The sequence below is a fragment of the Stylophora pistillata genome, chromosome 2, assembly GCF_964205215.1.
Source record: "Stylophora pistillata chromosome 2, jaStyPist1.2, whole genome shotgun sequence".
Lineage (NCBI taxonomy): Eukaryota > Metazoa > Cnidaria > Anthozoa > Scleractinia > Pocilloporidae > Stylophora > Stylophora pistillata.
The window spans coordinates 21,993,766-22,015,988 of NC_142520.1; the positions used below are offsets into that span (position 1 = coordinate 21,993,766).

Below are 22,223 nucleotides of genomic sequence, written 5' to 3' on the forward strand. Positions count from 1 at the left end.
CAACAATCTAGAAATGAACTACAAAATTAGACTTGAAACACTACCAAATATCTAACGGAGTGATATTCTTAGACCTTTTTATTTACTTAATTAGTTATTATCATATTATTATCATTTTATTTTTGAGAGAAATATCAATAATATAAGCGTAGTATAATTGGACGTCACTTAAAGTCCTTTTGCCTGTCATGCTCCCAAGCGAGTTAGAAATCTAACAAATAAGCTAGGTTATTGATAAACTACGAAATCTCTAGTAAGCGATGTCTTATCCTGAGTACTTTTTTTTGCCATGCTGTTTTTGGTTTTATTCATTTGTCTACTTTTCAACTAGAGATACCCATGAAACTCAATATTTCGACTCGCAGCTTGAGTGCAAAATACTCGCAATCAATTTGTGCAAAAAAGCTATTCATATTGTTGTCCTATCATTAACTTATAACTGACTTAATTACCCAAACGTTTGTAGAAGTCATCTACTTAAAATTCACTTTACGTCTACGTTACTCTAAAAAATTGAAATTAAGTTATAACGATTGCAAAAATGAGCTACTGATATCAATTAAAGCCTGAAAACTAACTAGTGATGTGCTATTTAGTAAAATCTTCTCCTTTTTTGTTCATTTTTATTACTTTTCTTTCCATTTAGAGATACCAATGAAACAAATAAAACAAAATGAAACGAAACAAAACAAAACAAAACAAAGCAAGGCAAAGCAAAGCAGAGCAAATCAAAGCAAAGCAAAGCAAAGCAAAACAAACAGAAACAAAATAAACAAAACAAAACAAACAAACAAACAAACAAAAAACTCCACACTTAGCTCGATTGCTCGCCAGACGAGTTGTGGAACTAAGTTACGTAGGCTATCGTTATCTAACTTCTCATAGCTAAAGTCTTGACCATAAACTTTTCCTAAGTTCTTTGATATGATCTGCAGTCTCAAATAACCGTTTCCGTTACTTTCATTAACTGAAAATGCTTGTAAACGAGTCAAAGAGTTCTAAGAAATGAACTATTTAGATTACTAGGATACTACTAAGCATCTGCCATATGAACCGAAAAAGTTGTTTTATAGTCATTCTAAATACTGCTCTTTTTAGATTTAAAATGCACTTTAAGTACAAAATACTCCCAAACTTGTTTTGAGTTAAGAATGAGCCACAGAGCTTTGTTATGCTACTAAATCCGCTATGATCGACGTATTTTCCTCAAGATTATATTGATTTTTTTCTCAAATAGTGCTTGTTTGTTTCCTAAAATAGAGATACTTATAACACTTAGCTGTCAATACACAATCTAAGAGTTAAACAATTGCGTTTGCCATTATGATATATGTTATTTTATCAAATTACACTTTCTGATCTGTTTTCTACAAACCAGGTCGTGTTAGTATATGCTAAAAGCAATAGACTTACATAATCACTTAGTTAGACATATCGGAACTGGGCAAAAAAATTAATAAAGAAAGAAAATAAACAGACCAATTGAATTCGGAAATAAAGACAGAATTGCCGACAAATAGAGATGGCGCCCAATATTAATATTAACTATACCCTGCTATTGAATATAAATGAATAAAGGCTGATAGTTTCGAAAGAAACTGTTTGGGGCTGCGTCAGTGGGCGTAACGAAATAACTTGGATATATCAACAAAGTTGAAGTGGTAAATTTGGCCACCGTAACGATCACAAAAGCTGACGTTTCGAGCGTTAGCCCCTCGCTCCGACGAAGGGCTCACGCTCGAAATGTCAGCTTTTGTGATCGTTACGGTGGTCAATTTACCACTTCAACTTTGTTGATATATCCAAGTTATATTGAATCTAAAGTTTAGTGAACAAGCTAACTAATTTACGTTATGACTAGATCAGGGGAAAAGAAAACTTGTTAGATTGTGTTCACTAAGATACTTTCACAGACACTGTACGTGATGATTACTAGAAACACTTTTTTTCTCCCCGGTGAATTCTTTTATTCCTTTCTCCAGCCCTGACGGTCTCTTTACTGATAAAAAGAAGAAAAGCACATTGATAAACGATACCAAAACATATCTAATTAGTTGGTTACTTGATCTACCGATCAGACAATCAGAAGGTCGCCAATCCGCTTGGGCTGTCTGTTCTAGGCAGGCAGCCAAAAAATTGGGTCAGGCGATTCCCCTGCCAACTGGTTTAGCGTACAGTCAGACAGACAATCTGGCAAAAGTTCAGGCAAAAACTAAACCTGATGGTCACAACAGCAGTTAGATAGACAGCTCGGTCAGCCTTACAGTCATTAGCCCGATAAGTTGATATAGTCTTACGGCTTTCCAGTCTTTCCAAACTTTTAACAATCTCACGATATGAATCAAAACACAACATTTTTCATGAGCTTTGTTTCCGAACCCCGTCAGTCGGTGGTTTCAATATTAAAACAAGCATAATAAACATTTACCTTGGCTCGTTTACAGAGAGCTAAAGCCTGGTATCAAACACTTTTTCTTCACCTTGTTACAAAAAGAGATAGGAATATGTACAAATTAAGTTACCATGTTATGAATCTATTAATTCATTTACAATGCTCACTTGTCTGTGTTGAAATGTCTTAAATTGAGGTACACCTTGTCATAACCATTTTTTGGATTTAATGAGATTTACCACGTGGCAGCTATGTATTGTATATCCGAGCAAATATCTGTAAAGCTATAAATGTTATAAAAAGTAGGTCAGCTCCACAAATTCAAATGTGACAATGTTGAATTTCAGTACTTCAAGACAGTTTCTGGCCCTTCACTGTGACGACGCATAATAATTCTCAAGTGTTCTGTTTTGTGCTTTCAATTCAGGAACTTCTTTTTTCGACTTTCTTCAGGCGATAAGTTGGACTGATTATCATTCACGATATAACTGCTTTGAGTGTACATTGACTGATTTATTAGGAATTTTACCCTTATCTGCAATCTCCATGTCAGGCTCAAGCCCCTTCTCTTCTTGTTCAACTTTTTTGGCTTCGTAAAGTTCTGTATTTGACAAAAAAAGGACACTAGTACTCAGTCTTTCAATCTTGTCTCTTACCTGAGCTTATTAAAGAATCACTGATTTTTCCAGTGACTAGAAAGATGAAAGATATGCTTCCACAGCTGATTTAGTGCATTAACCTCTGAAGTGACCAATAAAAAGCTTTCCTGTCATTTACCTTTCTCACTAGGTACTGGAGTTTCATCACTCTCTACTTTCTCCTCAGATTCGCCAGCTGTGGGATAACAAAGTTCTGAATTACAAAAAAGTATAAGTACCATTTAAAACCCTGCCCCTCTATTAAGCCATTAAATTTGCCCAGTCTGCCGTTAATTCCATAAGAAATAATGATCTTAAGGTAGTAGCAATCTTATATTACGAATATTAAAAAAAAAAAACCGAGGAGGAACTGTAACTTTATTTCAAGTGATAGAATCTATTTAAAATGGAATTTATAGCTCTTTATATTTTCATATGTCGAAAATAACTAAATTTCAAATGTAAATACATTAGTAATAGGTTGCTAAGGAAGATCTCAAAACAAAATGTATTTAAAAATCTGCTGACTCTGATTGAAATAAGTAGAATACATAGATAGAATATTAAAAATAATAATAATAATAATAGTAATAATTATAAACTTCAACAGTACGCAGAAATGAATTAAAGTTATGTTAAGCAATGTACAGTTCCTAAGAAATAAAAGTTTTTACCTTCCTCAGTTAGCTCTTCAGTGTCAGGAGTGTCTTCACTTTCCACTTTCTCTTCAGATTCCCTGGCTGAAATATTAATGATAATAATAATAATAATAATAATAATAATAATATATTCATATCAATAATAGTGGCAATAATTGCAATAATAGAAATGAATGATCATAATCATAACTATAATTATAACACGCTTGAATTGTATGCAGAAATATATTAATATTAAGCAGGGTACACTTCCTAAAAAAACGTCATATTTACCTTCCTCACTTAGCTCTTCAGTGTCAGGCTTTTTTTCTCCTTGACCTGAAGAAATACATGTTAAACAAATTGAACTCAACGATTGATGTTTAGTTTAATACTTACAATTTACGAAGTGATCGAGATTTTAGGAAGATTAATGCTTATTCGAGAACGTAGAAACAGTCAGAGATAAACTTTGACCATCTTTTAAAGCCTTTGCTGGAGGGTCACTAATATACCCAATCATCATTGTCTCTGTTTCTCGTGTACTGAATGAGTGCCTTAAACTCTTGAGTGACAAATAATATCAATATTATTAATAATAGTAATGATAATAATAAAGCTAATAGTAATAATTATAATTATAATGATAATAATAAGCTTGAATTGCATGCGTAAGTAAACTAAAGTTATGCTAAGCAATGTACATTTCCTTGAAAAAAACCTCATATTTACCTTCCTCAGTTAGCTCTTCAGTGTCAGGATTTTTTCCTCCTTCTTGACCTCCAGAAATACCTGAGCAAATCATACTAACCCATTGATGTCTGTTCGACCACGTGATCGAAATTTTGGAAACATAACTGATTATTCGAGAGCGTTGAAACGGTCACAGGTAAATTCTAGGACCTCTTAAAGCATTTGCTATGGGGCCACCAATTTACCCGGTCACCACTATCTCTGTTGCGTCAAGGTATATGTAAGTGCATATGCAAGGCCTACCCGTAGATTCTCTTGATAAAAGATACATGAGTGTTCAGTCACTCAGTCGTGTTTTTATCTAAGAATTTTAAGACCTCTTTTTTTCAGTTTCTACCAAATCTGAAATATTCTATAGCAACTCATATAGAGCCTTGATATCTTGATTGACCAAGTAAAAACGATTTTCTTCTTTACCTTTGCAGCTTTGTCCTAGAATCTCTTGACTCTCCAGTTGCTCCTCAGATTTTCCTGCTGTGTGATAACAAAGTTATTGGTTTAAACGAAGTATGAGCACTCTGAGAGTGACGTATAGAATACAATTATAATGTAACCTTCATAGTCATTGTGCAGGCTAACACTATTGCCGTCAAATAGATAAGGTGGTTTTTACTGTAACTATTAAAGTAAGGTGATTGGCTCACTGAAACCGGCCACAGTTGCTGTATCGACGCATAGATCCAAAATGACTGACACGAAGCTGGGCGGGCTAACTTTCAGTCAGACTTTTTTTAATAACTTTAAATTGAATGTATCTTAACATTATCAAAAGCTAGATAATGTGCTCACTGAAACCGAACCAATTGCTGTATATATTTTACTTTTGTATCAATGTACACCAACGATAAGTCTCCTCCATTAAAAAGGGTTCCCGTAGGCACCTTAACCTTCAATCACTTATCATCAGTTCCGTAGATCTGCTATAACTATATCAATATAGAGGATTGCAGTCCGGAAATTATTGCATCGCTCTCACAATAGCAACATAACTTGGAAGGATAGTCAACACCTCCTGATAATGATTGTTTATAGCAACGTGGAGGGTAAGTGGATATTTTGTTCAAAAAGCTGTAGTTTGGATTTCAAATGCGAGACAGTCGAGTTTGCGAGTGCATGTGTATACTTTCGACCAACTAACGGCTCCGTCAAATCTGTGCATTTTATCTTACTTTAAAACTGAATTAAATCGCACTGACTAATTTCTCCGAAAGGTCCTTCGAAGATCGAAAGAACTACAATTTGCCTTCCAAAAGCCAGATTTCCGGTCAATTATTCTGTTTAGTTCACAGTTATAATAACGTGTTCATTTTGACCTATTTTTAATCTAGTCGGATCATGTCTACTAACGGCCGTCCCGGTCGACATATCGGCCGACTATCGGTCGACTGTCGACCGACTATCGGCCGACTATCGGTCGACATATCGACCGACAGTTGACCGATAGTCGACCGATACATCGGTCATTTATCGGCCGATATGTCGACCGATGTGTAGCGATCAACTATTGGTCATGTATCGGCCCAGTATCGGCCAAGTATCGGTCAAGTATCGGTCAAGTATCGGTCAAGTTTCGTTTAAGTGTCGGTAAAGTATCGATTAAATTACTGATCATATCGAAGATCATGTGTACAAAAGGCATAGAAAACAAACTTCAAATGCACCCTGTAAATCTAAATTGATGTTTATTGGCTCCTCGTATAATTTGAACAATAAGAATACCGAACAATCCGTTGTGGTAAACAACATACCCGTTTCACGAACTTAAACATAAATGCGTGGGAGTTCAGATAGATGAAAAACTGAACTGGGAAAGTCATATTGATATGATTTGTATGAAGGCCAGTGCGGGTATTGAAGTTATGATATGCATTTCAACATGGGAGTTTTCAGTTGGTAGAATATCCATTAATTTTTTAGTATGGATTTTTTAAGAGAGTTCTTGGATGAATTTTTGAGGCTAGTTGGTATCCCATTACAGGTTTTAACGCCAACAGGTGAAAAAGCCTTATTTCTAACATCAAGCGCAGATTTTTTTTTAGTATAAAAATGCTCTCACATTGATGAAGGCGTGCCGTAAGAGTGAACGCTGGAAATTCTCGAAAACAAATTCGAAATATTGCTTGGTGCAGACGTAGCATTGACTTCGTACATTAAATTAGCAATTTTATCATAATACTGTAATTCTAGTGGAATAAGTTTTCCTTCCAAAAATACTGAAAGGGTATTGCATGCTCCCTTACTGGGGCAAAGTGAATAAGACGGAGTAAGCGTTTTTGTAAGACAAGAAGACCATTTAACAAGGTCTTAGAAGCAGTTCCCCAAGAAGTTAATCCATACGTTATAAAAGGTGCAATGAGGGATTTATAAATATCAAGAAGAGTTCGATTAGGAACGAAATGTTTTAGCCTCGCAATTAGACCGACAGTTTTACTTAGTTTTAGGGTATAGATATGGTTTTTCCAACTTAGACTAGACTTTAGTTCATAATAGTAGAACTCTTAAGATTATAGACCGCAACGACATTATTAATCTGCAACTAAAGTAGAACGACAACCCTCAAATATCACTGACTGTTTTAGTCCAGCAACTTAACTTAGCGTATTTCTCAATTCTCAATTCCTAAATTCTGTTTTACGTTACTAGTAAAACTAGATAGTTTTAAAACTATCACCTCTTTGTTAAAAGCCGAGCATGCCGCCTGTGTTTTCACCGGAAGACTAAAGTAGAACGGCAACCCTCAGACATCACTGATTTTTGTTAGTCCAGCAATTTAACTTAGCGTTATTCTAATTCCTTAGAAGTTTTTTGGCAAAATCCATTTTTACTTCGTTTTTTTAACGTTACTAGTAAAACTATCTAGTGAAACTAGATTTTTTTAAAACTATTAACCTTTTGTTGAAAGCCGAGCGCGCCGCCAGTGTTCTCGCTGCAAGACCAACTTGTATCCAGAAAAGGGCGCTGGCTGTTATTTTCCCAGTGATAGACTACAGCGATGCTTTAGTCAGCACTAAACTACCAAGCATTGAACGTTACAATGAAAATATTTGTAAGAAGACCTTTAATTCTATTTTAAATGACAAGAGTAACTGGTTAAGAAATCTTTTACCCTCAGCCCATAAGTCGTCTTACCATCTAAGAGGATGCAGGCGTTTCGAAACACCAATGTGGAAAACATATAGGTTCAGGGACATATTTTTAATGAGATCTTGTATTGAGCATGATGTTATATAAATATAGCTTTATAATTTTAATGATAAGTTTTATCATTTTACAGTATTCAATTTCACTTTTAGGCTTATTATTATTCTTACAGTAGTCATACTATTAGATATTCTTTTACAATTTTTGGAAATACGCAATTCAGCCCCTTAGGGGGCTGCCATGTATGTATTTGTGAAATAAACCTTTATCCAAAAATAAACCTTTACCCCATAGTGAAGGGCATTTTCCCCTTTGGGTACCCCTGTGTGAACAGCGCCCTCGTGAGCGACTTCCCAACCTCTCTCCCCTGGTGCAGCTTATTCGAGACGCCGATAATTTTGCGACGATTTCAATTCCATCTTCGCCGAGTCTCGGCACAGTTCCTTCAGCACAACAAACAACAAAGTTTAAGTTTGTTTAAGCTTGTGAGGTCGAATTTAACCCACAAAATATGTACATTATGCAAAACAGCTTTTTTCTTAATTGGTCAATCATCATCAATCATTTTCATGCCTAGTCACCTAACTGGCCAGTATCAAACGTTAAATTAATCCACGAAAGTTCTATTCCTAATTTTTCAGAACGTTCCCTCGATAATTTGCAACGAACTATTCTTCGATGTAAAGACCTTTTACTACACCGTAAAATACTGACTTGTGTTAAGACCTAATAAAATGCTCTTGCCCTACATACATTAATTTTTTTCTAGCTAACCAATTAGCGTTTTGAATTTCTCTCCCGCTTCCCACCCGTTCCTCTTCCGCCTCCCGTACCCTCCCCGCCCCGTATTTTCATGAGCTCCTCCCCCCCCCCCCACTATTCACCGGCATGTAATTAGAAAAACTTAATAAATCTGTTTCTCCCAAAAAGTCCAGAATGCTGACCTATCTTATTTGTACAGATGTGTACCCTTTACTTTTATATCAAATAATAACCTGTTTCAAATATTAGGCTATTGAGGATCTTATGCAGAGGGGTTTAAACGTTTTATTTCATGTGCTTCTTGGTATAGTTTGCACCACATAACAAATTACTCAATTTTTAAAATATGTGCATCCTATAATAAATGCGTTATTAACAGATTATTTGTTGTTAGGCTTTAAAGAAAAGTACACCGAAAAGAAAACCTTTGAATGTGTGCCAAGAAAATGTTTAAGATAACTTAGCTGTGAGAAATTTTGGTTTGTTGTTGCTGTTCTATAGGCTTTGAATGTAGATGATTATGAAAATAGAATGCTATGCAGTAAGGTTGTTGCAACTTTTTAAAAATAAGAACGAGTAACCAAATATTACTCCTTTTATCCAACATCCACTTTTAAATTGTAAAAAAAAACATATTTATATTATGCTGTAATAAAATTAATGATTGAATGCCGAGCATCAATGTGAATCAGTCATTATCGTAATCACCATTATCATAATTAGTTTTACTTGCAGGAAAGTAGAAAGTCGAATGGGGCACGGGACGAGATTGAGGAATATTTCATAAGTCCAAGTATTTTGTTTTTAGCTAATTTTTGGGAAAAAAAAAGGAAAAAAAAGTCCTGGAAGAAAAATAAGTTGAAACAAGAATGTTACTTCACTACCCTTTTAGCGCGAAAGTAATTCCAGGTTTCAATTCATGTTCCTCCTGAAAAAATGGTGCCTTTTTAAAGATCAAATGAGAGATAGTCACTTACGCTTTTGATGAAATGAATGCACTCAAAACCCATCTCCAAATTTGAGTTTTAGAATGTAATTTTCTTTTCGGATGAGAAATTGCAGTAACAGGTATATATCTTGTAGTAACCGGTATATATCTTGTAGTAACCGGTATATATCTTGTAGTAACCGGTATATATCTTGTACATCGTCTATTGGGGAGGACAGTACCAATGGTTTTAAAACAATTGCAAACACAAGCGGAGGTCGTGCAGCACCTAAAATTTTTGGTGCACCTAAAATTCGTGTCTAAACCTCTCGAACGCGGAGTAACAGATATATCCCTTCTTTATCGCGCAGAGCCTCCTACCATTCTCCCTCCAAAGAAATGTGAGCGCGATCTCTCTTCTCTCTCCTCAGCCTCCTTGTGATGCAATTAAGGTCGCTGTGGATGAGACTGTCTACAGCCATTTCCAGAAGAGATGTTGTACTAAAGCATAAAAACGACAATACCTATGCAATGGGTATTTTATTTTGAGGGCGAAGGACAGGTCGTAAGACGCGAATGAATGTAAATGACAACTCGAAGATATACCCTACCGATAAAAAAGCAATTGTAAGAACATATCACGCAACACCACAAAGAGAGGGTTATGAAATCCATGCTGAATACGTTTTTATTTTAAGGAGGCTTCAACAGATCTTTTTACCGCACGGTTAGTTCCTCGACAGAAAAACTCTACTGTTTAAATAGTTCTGAGACATAAAGACTCTACTGCCTTTATTATTCCCCACTGAATTTTCTTCCGCCCGCCAGTGGAAAACTAGTCAAAACCCACTAAATGCAGATCATTCAAATGTTTATTCATGCGTACAACCTGTCACAAATGTCAATAATTCGCAACCTTACATTTGCTAAATAATACGTTCTACCTGTCAAATTCACTGCTTTTCCGATCTGCCTAACTTCGCTGCCGTCAAACCATTCAAAAGTTTTCACGGATGAGTACTATCCATCCGGGTATTTTCCACGAACGGGTACTAACCATCCGGGTATTTTCCGCGGACGGGTACTATATATATCTTATTAGACGTTTTGTTGTATAGTATCGCTGAGTATTTTTACGAGTTGTGCCGTATTTTTTTAATAATTTTTTTTAAAATTTTTTTTTTATTAATTTTTTTTTTATTTTTTAATTTTTTTTTTTTAAATATAGACTGGTGAGCAGCACTTCTGCGAACAATAGTTGTAAAACTTCTTTTATTTTCTGACGCTTTTCGTCTAACTGTCGTAGACTTCTTCAGGGAGTTTTACAAGTATAACTAAACGTCTGTATTTACAAGCCAAAGCTACAGGAGCCTATGACCGTAAAGGCTTGGCCGGATTTACGAAGTGAAACAGGCGAAGTTGTGAAAAGTTTGTGAAAAATTTAACACGTGTAAGCTAAGGTGAGAAATATATTTTGGGGGCCACGGTTTTAGCTAAAACCGTGGCCCCCAAAAACTTACTTATATAGATTAGCTATTGTTACAGTTTTCATGCAACACACAGTACAATATAAGTCTGGCAGAATATTACTGATAACCTTCTTAATACGGGCATGACTGCAGTTGAACGTAGTCTTAAAGACAAGAGTCCTGCTTGGCCGAGATTTATGTTTAGGCGGCCGGGAGATCCAAGTCTCCCTCTCGTAGTAACGCACACCGTGAAACAGCGGCAGTAAAAACTTAAAAAGGATAGCCTCTAAGTCGCAGTCGCTTCCAAAACGGTTTTAGCTACCGTGGCTCCCAAAACATATTTCTCACCTTGTCTTACACGTGTTAAATTTTTCACAACTTTTTCACAACTTCGCCTGTTCCTGTTCGTAAGTCCGGCCAAGCCTTTACGGTCATCGGCCCCTGTAAATTTGGCTTATAAATACAGGTGTTTAGTTATAGTTGTAAAACTCCCTGAGGAAGTCTACGACAGTTAGACAAAACGGGTAGGAAAATAAAAGTTTTAAAACTACTGTTCACAGAAGTGCTTCTCACTAGTCTATGTTTAAAACTTAAAAAAAAAAAAAAAAAAATTAAAACAATACAATGAGTAAAAATACTTAGCAATACTGCACAACAAAACGTCTAATAAGTTATTTATTATCCAACACGCCAAACTGTTATTTCAGAGCGGGCGAATTTCGTGGATATTTATTTACGGAGAGTGCATGACAGAAGTATGCGAAGCGAAACGGAATTGGCGCGTTGTCGTGTTGCTGTTACTATTTTCTTCAATAAATGCAGACATTTCCAGGTCGTCTAGCTGTTTTTCTTCATTAGATTCATCTAACAAACTTGGCTGTATCTTTGCCAGCCATTCTGACTCTTTGTCGTCGGAAATATGATTCAAATTGTCGGCTATTTTTTTTCCTAACTAAAATTCAACTCTTCACTTGCGCGATGCGAGAAAACCTGTTTAACCGTACTCTAGAGTACAAATACCGCGTGATATTTGTACTCGTCAATGGTGTTATTTGTACTTTTTGAAGTGTAGTTGGATAATAAGGGCTGACAGTGTCTCTCCACGGATGAACACTAGCGCGTCACGTGATCAATTTAAACCAATAAGAATCGGAGAAATTTTAGCGGTGAACTATAAGGGCTGATAGTGTCTCTCCACGGATGAACACTATTGCGTCACCTGATCAATTTAAACCAATAAGAATCGGAGAAAATTTAATGGTGACCTATAAAGGTCTGATAGTTACCCCTTGGAAATTTGATGTCCTTAAAACCAGCATATTTGGCCTGGAACCTTCGCTTCTTGGGAATATATTTGTTTTAAGAACATCAAATTTGCGCGGGTCAACTATGAGCCGAAAGTTCCTAGATAGAAATACTCTATTGTTGAAATAGATTTAGCCAAGCCTAGAAGCGGACCTCGCATTATTTTTACCATACGTTTCAAGGGCACAACGCCTTGCCTTATATACTGGGGAAATGTATTTGCTGTAACTACTTTCTGTGTGTGTATTCTTCTTTCTTTACGGATTGGTGTGCGTGTGCCTAGTTGCCTTTTTTGTTATTTTAGTTTTTTTTTTTTAATTCCTGTTTTATATATAAAAGTAAAAAAAATGCTTTAAATAAATTTATCAAAAAGAAAAAAAAGAAAAAGAGCAATCGGAGCCGAAACTGGTCAAAAAGGAGGATGGTGAAGTAGAAACCACATGAAAAAGGTCGCTCGGTAGGTTTTAATTGGATAACTCTGAGTGCTACGGTTTGTTTCGCATTGGATTTTATCTTTAATAAAATGAAATGAATGAGAACTTTCCTAAACAACTCACTGGAAGATGAAAAGGATAATGAAATCATTGTTGGATCCAGGATTGTGAACATTGACATTTTTATGAAAGGAAAATAGAGAAGTGCAAGTGGTTACCTTAAATATAAACATATTGTTTAAGTGAACAGAGATCAAGAAAGTGTAGGCGAGATTTAATTCACAGACGGCAGAATCAGAAGAAAATATTTATCTCAAACTTGTGAGAAAGATTGTTCATACTTCTCTAAAAAAACTGTATATTACAGCTAATAAAGTGAAACTTGCATTTTTTAAGAAACAATATACTGCTAATGAAGCAATTGTAAAAACAGAACAAGCAACACCCCGAAGCAAGGGTTACGTAACCCATGGGAAATATATTACTGTATTGTAAGGCCTTGGAATTCGCTGAAGGAGGCGACACGCGCAAAGAGAAATTTAAATTGGATTCCAAATGCAGATACAAATTTACATCCTAAGTATGAGGTAGTCGTATTATTTATTAGAAGTTTACATCTTTTATCAAAGGATAGCCCCCTCCCTCAGGGGGATGAGTATTGGTCAAGTGTCGGTCAAATATCGGTGCTGTATCGGTCAAGTATCGGTCATGTATCAGTCATGTATCGGGCGAGTATCGGTCGAGTATCGATGGTGTAAGAATGTATCGATCGACACGGCTAGCGACCGACTTTCGGTTGCTAGTCGGCCGACTATCGGTTGCCAGTCGGCCGACTACCATCCGACTATCGATCGACTACCGGCCGAGTATCGACCGACTCTCGGTTGATATATCGGCCGAATATCGATCGCTGTATCGGTCAAGCATCGGTCATGTATCGGTCAAGTATCGGTCATGTATCGGTCAGGTATCGGTCATGTATCGGTCGAGTATCGGTCGAGTATCGATAGTGTAAGAATGTATCGGTCGACACGGCTAGCGACCGACTATCGGTTGCGAGTCGGTCGACTACCAGCCGACTATCGATCGAGTACCGGCCGACTATCGACCGACTATCGGTCGATATATTGGCCGACTATCGGTCGACATATCGACCGATAGTCGGCCGATACATCGACCGACCGTTAGTAGACATGATCCATCTAGTCAGAAGAAGGACGGATGGATTCGATTAGATTGTGTATACAAGCAATCAAGAATTGCTGTCAATCTAAATCATAATATAGTTGCTTTTCAAGACTTGGTACTTTTTATCGGTCCGAGGGTTTTCATTGGTGCGCGATACTCCGAGACTCGTCTGAAATTTTGAGCTACTAAAATGGCATTTTGGCGTTATTATCGATTTTCTCGAAAAGAAATCGATATTCAGCCAAAGGAGGGATTCAGTGGTTTGTCTCACTGTAAGGTCCACCGAACTTGAGGATATGAGCCGAATCAATTTTTTGGCCGCTGCCACGATATTTCGAAAATGTTCCATTTTCGGCCGCATTTGCTCCTTAAGGATAAAAAGGATTGAGGAGTCAAATGACTCATCAGCAATAAGTATAAACCTACATAAAGAAGAAATAAAATCTCCTTTTATGAGGCCGATTTGTTCAAAGTTTATAGAAAAAACGACGTACGTTTTGGTTTGTTTTGGCACGCGCAGAAAGAAATATGCCGGTTAGCTGCACTCGTTCCGAATTGTAATGATGACTTTGCAACCAAATATTTTCACAAGACATTGCACTGTTAATATTCACAATATGAAGGGCAAAGTTTGTACACTCATAGAAAATTAGTCAATAGCCCACTAGGAGCCCGTAATGTCATTTTCTTTGTAAGCTCCTAGTACTATCCTTAAGTTCCACTGAGAAACTTAACGAAGCGCTTCCAATGTGGGTATGTGACGTCACATTGGCAGTGACCATTTGACGGCGACTTATACCAGAGAACAAAAGAGTCACCTCCTCCCTCGTGGGTGATATAGATGACTACAAAAATTATCACTATAAACCCACACCTCATTTACTATGTGTAATGTAAAGAATTGTACCTTGTGTGGTATGAAGGCTGATATAGTGTACTTCATGGATGTGTCCCAACACAAGTGTCCTGCTTTTGTCAACAGGACATTGTGGCCGTAAAATGACATCATGAGCAGGGGAAAGACTGCTGACAACATGAATGCAAGTTTTGTAGCAGTTTGCGGCGGCATATAGAATAACATGGTCACCCCAAGCGCCATCTTGTTCCATGTACGTTAAGTAATCAGCCCAGGATTGATGTCCATGGACGAAGTGAAACAGATCTGTCTCATCCGGCTGTGAGAGTAGTGAAATAGTGAACAAAACTTAGAGTGTAAAGTTAATGGTACAATGGACCAAGTTGAGTACGTTGGAAGGAGTCATCGTATGAGTAAATGAACAACGAGATGCTAAACAACAGTAAGTGCGGATAATAACCAATCAGAGTAACGAACATAAGGATCTACATTGGATTTAGCGGTCTCAACTCCGGCATTTTCCCTTTTGAAACATCGAATATCTGGTGTCCACCTTATCCAATTATCATCCAATTAGTATTGACCTGTCTGGGGGAGATTCAAGTGCAAAGTACTTTAAAAAAAAACTTGGGTTGCCTGCGTTCTTCATAGGATAAAGCCCTTATCACAAGGAGGTCTAAATTCATCCGTGACCCGGACATGGTCTCTGCCAAAAATCTTGAACCACACAGCGTTTTTTTACGGGCAATCCAGAAATATTAAACAACTATTCTTCGAAATAAAAGTGAATAGGTGTAAGTATTTACTGAGGCGAGTGGTTAACATAGAGTATAAGACGTCAACTTACTAGTTCAGGGTTTTTTCTGAGGTACTGAGCCAATATTTGTCTTAATTCGCCATGTTTGATTTTGATTCCCAAAGCAATTTCCAGTTGATCTGACAAAGCATAGAACATACAGTTTCCTGATCCTTCATTGTCAACAATTCTGAAGCCCTTGTCTGAAGCAATTTTCTTCAATTCAAGTTTTAGGTCTGTCTTTTCATTCACTCTCCTTGCCTCGAGTTGCATCTGCTGAAGCTGAGCAATTAATTCAACCGAACCTAAGTGGACAAAAGGATGAATACCATTGCTATCGATGGAGCAAATAGTTATTTTCTAGTTAGACTTATTTATCACGTAATAAATTCGAAAACTTGAAACATTGAATGGTTATTGTCAATACACCAAACTAGATCTGTGCCATATGGATAACGAGGATAAATTCCTCAGACAATAAAAGGTAGATGTTACTTATGTAAAGGGATGATAACACCAAATCTCTTCCCACCTATATCATATGAGGAAACCATAGCTTAATCTTTACTTTTTTTTAAAGTGCACATACGTAATATATCAGAGCAAAAAAGAAATCCCATGGTTTCACTCTAGACGTATCAATATTTTCAAGACCCACCGTTTCGTAGATGAATGAATTCTAATAGGAATTATTGAGTTCAGAGCTTTCCCAATTCATTGTCCACTTTAATAATTGTGAAATGACGTATCAGTGTAAATAAGTATGCAAATAATTTGGATTTATTATCCAACTACACCTAGACGAGTACAAATAACGCCATAGACGAGTACAAATAACGCCATAGACGAGTACGAATATCGCGCGGTATTTGTACTCGTCTATTGTAGTACCGGTCAAACAAGTTTTCTCGCATCACGCAAGCGAAGAATTGGATTGTAGTTACGAAAAAAAAAGCAAGTGGTGGACAATTTGAATCATATTTCGGACGACGAAGAGTCAGAATGGCTGGCAAATATAGGTCCAAGTTCATTAGATGAATCGAACGAAGAAAAACAGCTTGACGACCAGAAAATTTCTTCATTTAATGAAGAAAATAGAAACTGCGACACAACAAGGGGCCAATTCCGTTCCGCTTTGCATACTTCTGTCACGCACTCCCCGTAAATAAAATCCATGAAATTCGTCGCACAGAAATAACAGTTTGGCGTGTTGGATAATAAATAACTTATTAGGCGTTTTGTTGTGTAGTATCGCTGAGTATTTTTATGTGTTATTTTTATTTTGACTCGCCCTACGGGCTCGTCAAAATACGGCACAACTCGTAAAAATACTCAACGATACCACACAACAGAACGTCTAATAAGATATATATATATATATATATATATAAACAAAGTTGAAATAGAAAATTGGCCACCGTAACGATTACAAAAGCTGACGTTTCGAGCGTTATCCCTTCGTCGGAGCGAATAGAGGAATTGTGGGTTGTGTGTACTTTTAAAGGCAGAAAATGGAGCTACGTTATTGTTGGGAACATGGCAACGAGAAAAACATGAATAAATAAGTATACAGATGGAGTACAGACCTGGTTGCGGAGCAGGCAGTTTAGGGGCTTCTACTTCTGGGATTCCCTTGTGTTTTATTTCTTGCATTTCAATCTGTTCTCCTATGAGGATAAAAGTGCAAAAAAAAATAGGACTACGAAATGGAAGAAAAGAAACGAAAGAAATTTATTACACGCAGAACCCTGCCGAAGAGGGGAGAAAGCTTTTTATATCTAATTACACTAGAAATACCCATATTTTACCGTTGTTAGCGCCTTCACCTTTATTTCCGATCTTTCTCTGCTGATCATTCCCTGCTTCTTCTGTGCAATGAAAAAACAATCAACTTGTAATAAACTTCTCAAACCGAAGAAAAAACTATAATGTCGAGCTTTTCGAAATATTGATCTATTTACATTTTAAGAATAGTTTAGAAATTTCCGCTCATATTCATAATTCGAGCAGGTTTACAAATTGAATCCAATCAGTTCAATATTCCTAACAGATGTCTTTAAAGATACCAGCGTCCATAAATTGAAATTAAATCATGATTTCAAATCGCGTGGTTGCCCCTATTGAATTTATTCATTTAGTCCTTTGTCCCCAACTATACCTTTGAATTTAAAGCCAATCCTTTGACTGATTTCTTCATACCTACTTCTACTGTGGCACTTGATGATCTTAATGATAATCCTGTTTTCACATTTTGCTTATTACACCTTTGTGGCTTCAATTATTTACCTTTTTTAACTGGAAACAATGTATTTTTTACCTTTGTAAACCTATTTCACCCTTATCCCCTTTCAAAACCTTATAGTATAAGTAAATGAAACATAAAACTGAACTTTTTTGATTTTGTCCACTGCAGCGGAAAATAGATCGAACATTGGCCCACAGCTTCCTCAGTTTCGGTTTCAACACAGCTTGCACCTATACATTAGAAATTTATTCGCTTGTTAGTGAAAACTGGTCTCCGTGGGTATGATCAAACGTGAAAAAGAAAGCAAGAAGAAACAGCTGCGCGATCATTTACTGTATTTTTATCTCTTACTCTTTTGTCTCCATTTCGAGTTATTTTGCAAAAAAAAGCAATCCTCGAATTAAAATTGATGGTTTTAAAGTATTTCTTGTCCGTCATGAAAAAAAAGAGACCGTCGTGGAAGTAAAATTATCGCCAACATCTCTGGGGACCATCTATCGGTTTTTGTTTCAATTAATTATCTCGCAGCGTGTCTGTTGAGCTAAAAATAAAAGTTTGCCCTATTTCAAAGAAAGATAAAAAATGTTACCTGTGGAGTAGAAAGGGTATATAGCAGTGGGTTGATAGCTGAATTGATCGGCAGGGCGAACACTGCAATCCACACGGCCAGATCACCAGGTGGATCAAACGTTTTCTCGACGTGCGACTTGATACCAATAGAAATTATGGGTATCCAACACAAGAAATCGGTAAGAATAATAAAGAAGACTCTCTTGGCAAGTGCCCTTTCTCTTTTGGCCTGTGGACTTTGTGCTCTTGCTCGTATTTCACGAACAGTTCCATGCGCACCGAGCCGTCTGCTTGAAGACCACGATTTCAACAAGATGGCAACATAAGCCACAGTAATGAAGATGAAAAGAGAAAAATTTAGGACGATAAAGATAGAGGTGGAGTATTCCCAGCCTTCTTGTAATTGCGAGGAAAGTTGCAGGGGCAGGCACACAACGCTCTTGCCATAATACCAGTCACCAAAGTAGTGCATTCCAGACAAGGGAAGGAATGCCATAATGCCTCCCACCAGCCAGATAACTGCACACATTATACGAGTCTGCCTCGGTGTAATTTTTGCAAACGTGTAAGGAAACACAATGTTCTTGAGCCTGTCCCATGCAATCAGAGAAATCATCATAACTGACACCTCACTTGAAAGGACAGACATGGCGCCATTGAAATGGCAAAACCAACCGGTGCGCCACTTATAGTCGTGCATGTAGTATTCCCCTGACCATTGGAGGTCTTTTATACCAATAATGATGAGGTAAATACCCATTATGCCATCTGATATACCCAGATTCACCAACATGATAGACTGGACCATATTGTTATCAGGGAAAAAATACTGCCACCCAACTACAAACAGAGACCCAAACAACGACAGGAGGCCGACAACCCAAAGACTTCTTCTTGGAGCAAGGTTGCGGAACATGGATTGACAGCTTGCAAAGTTGTCATTGAAAGAATATTCGCAATCGGCATTCTCTTTGAAAAGATCAAGGTGACAGCACATCAGATTGGTGTCCAGAGTTCTGGAGTTCGAAAAAAGAAAAGGAAATTTTAAAAGGTGCATCGCTAGAACATTGAGAACGAAATTATATAGATATAAAAAAAAATCGGCAAAACAGTGATTTTTGCAAGCTAAGACAAAGATGATTGATAAGAAAGTAATTTCTTTCTTTTTCATTGATTGACTAATAATAAGAAAGCCTCACAAAGTATGTTTGAAGCACTTGCGTTTGAAATCTAACTATAGCATATCATTTCCAATATTGAAATTCGAAGTGTTGGGGAACGTTTTCATGAATCCAAAGTCACTGGTGATCTGAACTATAAAAGGCTGAGCTGAGACAAAATAATTGAAATGATTACAACATGCTGCATGTCAAAGTAAGAGACGTTAAAATTTAAAGTTGCTATTAGTCTACTGTAGTAAAGTTGTATGCAAGTTGCAGCGCCTCATGTCAAAATTTGACAATCCTTTTATTATTATTTTTTTAATCAACAATGCTTTCGATAAACATATACAGCCAAAAACTAACGATAAAAGCCCGACGTTTCGGCGACATCTTGGCGCCATTGTCAAGAAAAACTAAATTAGATATGCGATTTCAAGAGTAACTAAGAATCCAGAGTCACTTATTTGCATAGGTGAGCCAAAGACCTTGGCGCCAATTGAGTCTGACTGTGCGTTCAAACACAGTCGTAGTTGTTTTTATGAGTAATATCTCATTAACGAGACAATCAAACTTGTCAGGGCATTTTTTCAACATCTTAAAACAATTGTGAAAGTCATCCGGAATTCTGCCCGCCGAGTGGTGTTTGCAGTCGTAGATTCTAACGCAATGAAGACTGGTCAGCGATCCCTAAGTTTAGGAAGGTTGTAAAAGTGGAGTCCACAAGTTGCAAGGGAAACCTCAGTTTAGAGAACAAAGACTACAGTCGTTCGCACTCCTCAGTGAAGTAAGACCGTGACGAGAACAGGCGATACCCGCGATCGAGGATAGTTGTCAAAAGGCCGCGCGTGGAACTATTATCAACATGACTATGGTAATGGAGGAGCAGACCGCTGTTTGTTGGTTTCATGAACACTTTAGTTTCAATGTGAGGCATTCGGTTTAGGAGTCGAATACCGAGAAAGGGGAGCATTCCATCATTTTCGACCTCCATAGTGAATTTTATGGCGGGATGAGTGTGGTTGAGGGTGTTGAGGGAGTACCTTGCGGTAGACAAATCAGGCATCACAGTCTTCATTGCGGTTAAAATCTACGACTCCAAACACCACTCGGCTTGCCAGACCCTCTATTAAAGACCAGGAATCAACTTATATAGTTAAGACACAGTTAAAAGATCTCAGTGTGAAACTCCAGACCATTGTCCAACCAGTGTTTACGAGCTGCAAGATTGCTCAGGAGCTCCCGACAAGCGAACCAAAGCCTCAGCTTATTGATCAATGATGCGTTGTGTATAACTTCAAATGTGACCAGTGCGATGCTGGTTATGTCGGATACACCCGTTGCCATCTCTTCGTACGCGTTGATGGATATAGAGGAAAGACCTCGTCAGTGCGCAAACACTATGACTGTAGACACGCGGGCAGGATTCCAGATGACTTTCACAATTGTTTTAAGGTGTTGAAAAAATTGCCATAACAAGTTTGATTGTCTCTTTAATGAGATGTTACCCATTAAAAAAACTACGACCGTGTTTGAACGTACAGTCAGACTCAGTTCGCGCCAAGGTCTTTGGCTGACCTATGCAAATTAGTGACTCTGGATTCTTATTAGTTACTCTTGAAATCGCATATTTAATCTAGTTTTCCTTGACAATGACGCCAAGATTTCGCCGAAACGTCGGAATTTTACCGTTAGTTTTTGGCTGTATAGATATATATTTTTTTATTATTTTTTCCAAGACAATTCATACAACATCCACCTCAAATATCCTTTTAAAACCATTGAGTAAAATGATTAGAATGGAATCTTACACTCTGATAATGTCCGGAAAATAATTGAAAAATCCTTTGGGCAGCTCAGCCATTAGGTTGTAATGCATGAACCTGCAATTTCGAGTAGAAAGTGAAAAGTACCTTAGATTATGATGTATAAACTGTTCAATTATCTCATTTTCTCAAATAACTATTTACAACCCTTCCCTCTGACTGCAAAAAAACCGAAAGTGTATCCACTTCAATACTTTAAATAAAATTCACGCCGACATCTCATCCGATTGCAAAACATGCGACTTTATTTACCATGACAAAGATCAGTCAGTTACAATGAACTTACAAAAATCGCAGTTTATTGGCGTGCTTATAAGTCGTACTGCTCACGTCTTGTATCTTATTACCGAAGATGTTGCTGTAAAAATGAATAACAAAACTATTTACAATCAGAAGCTAAACGTTGTTTGATTCCTTAAAAATTCACATGGAGTTGCCTTTAAAGCTAAAAAGTACTGAACTATGTTTGTTAGCGTTTTTGAAAATATTCACTTTGGTCATTAAAAGCATGTTTTACTAAAAAGATTACCTTTTTTAGCACAAAAAAGAAATTATCAGCAAAAATTACATTGTTGAGCATTGCAATTTTTTTTAACACGCCTGTTCTACCTCAGGTTAACATTTTGAAATCAAAATTCCATATTTCAAATGTTTCTGCTACATACATTCTATCTCCTTAGAAAACTCTAGACATTTTTTGTACGTGATCGGCTGTACTTACATGGACTTGAGTTTGTTAAGGCCCTTGAAAATTTTGTCAGGTAAGGCCTCAATTCTGTTCTCCGAGAGATATCTTAAACAGGTGAAAGGGATTTTTCTAAATTAATATACAACTGAAACATTGTAATAAGGCATGGCACATTTAAATTGACCGTAATAATTAATATCAAATATTATCACACTCTTTACAAATATCTATCTGATGGCAAATATTCTAATAGATTTATTGTACTAGCCGTCACTGATAGAGGATTCTAACTCCATTCACTTATGAGGTGTTTCCTGTTATGGCTCCGAATATATGTTACCAACTAATATCTGTAGACAGTCTCACTCCAACTGTTATTTATCGTGCTTTTAAAATGCAGTTCAATGGGCTGGCTCTGGATTGTTTTGTGAATA

The 22,223-nt window shown here is 36.9% G+C and overlaps 1 protein-coding gene across 1 annotated transcript; it reads right to left on the reverse strand.

Annotated features, from left to right (window-relative positions):
* Positions 1 to 1,741: 1,741 nt before the first annotated feature.
* On the reverse strand, positions 1,742 to 18,611 carry LOC148737770 (uncharacterized). The gene is made up of 14 exons (XM_088749339.1): positions 18,135 to 18,611; positions 17,691 to 17,775; positions 17,109 to 17,168; positions 16,887 to 16,967; positions 15,352 to 15,605; positions 14,556 to 14,823; positions 4,839 to 4,895; positions 4,401 to 4,460; positions 3,963 to 4,007; positions 3,705 to 3,770; positions 3,170 to 3,226; positions 2,922 to 2,993; positions 2,429 to 2,480; positions 1,742 to 1,999 (listed from the first exon to the last, which is right to left on the reverse strand). The coding sequence occupies exons 1-13, from the start codon at positions 18,609 to 18,611 to the stop codon at positions 2,449 to 2,451; spliced, it is 1,614 nt and encodes a 537-aa protein (XP_088605465.1). The 3' UTR covers positions 1,742 to 1,999; positions 2,429 to 2,448.
* Positions 18,612 to 22,223: the final 3,612 nt, after the last annotated feature.

What these genes read in the sequence shown, in the direction of transcription:
- LOC148737770 (XM_088749339.1), bottom strand. Translation starts at nt 18,611, where the DNA reads ATGGCATTCCTTCCCTTGTCTGGAATGCACTACTTTGGTGACTGGTAT. An exon ending in TCAGAAAAAACCCTGAACTA is followed by an intron (nt 14,824 to 15,351) that starts GTAAGTTGACGT and finishes CTACTCTCACAG; the next exon opens with CCGGATGAGACAGATCTGTT. An exon ending in TGAAGAGCTAACTGAGGAAG is followed by an intron (nt 3,227 to 3,704) that starts GTAAAAACTTTT and finishes GTTATCCCACAG; the next exon opens with CTGGCGAATCTGAGGAGAAA.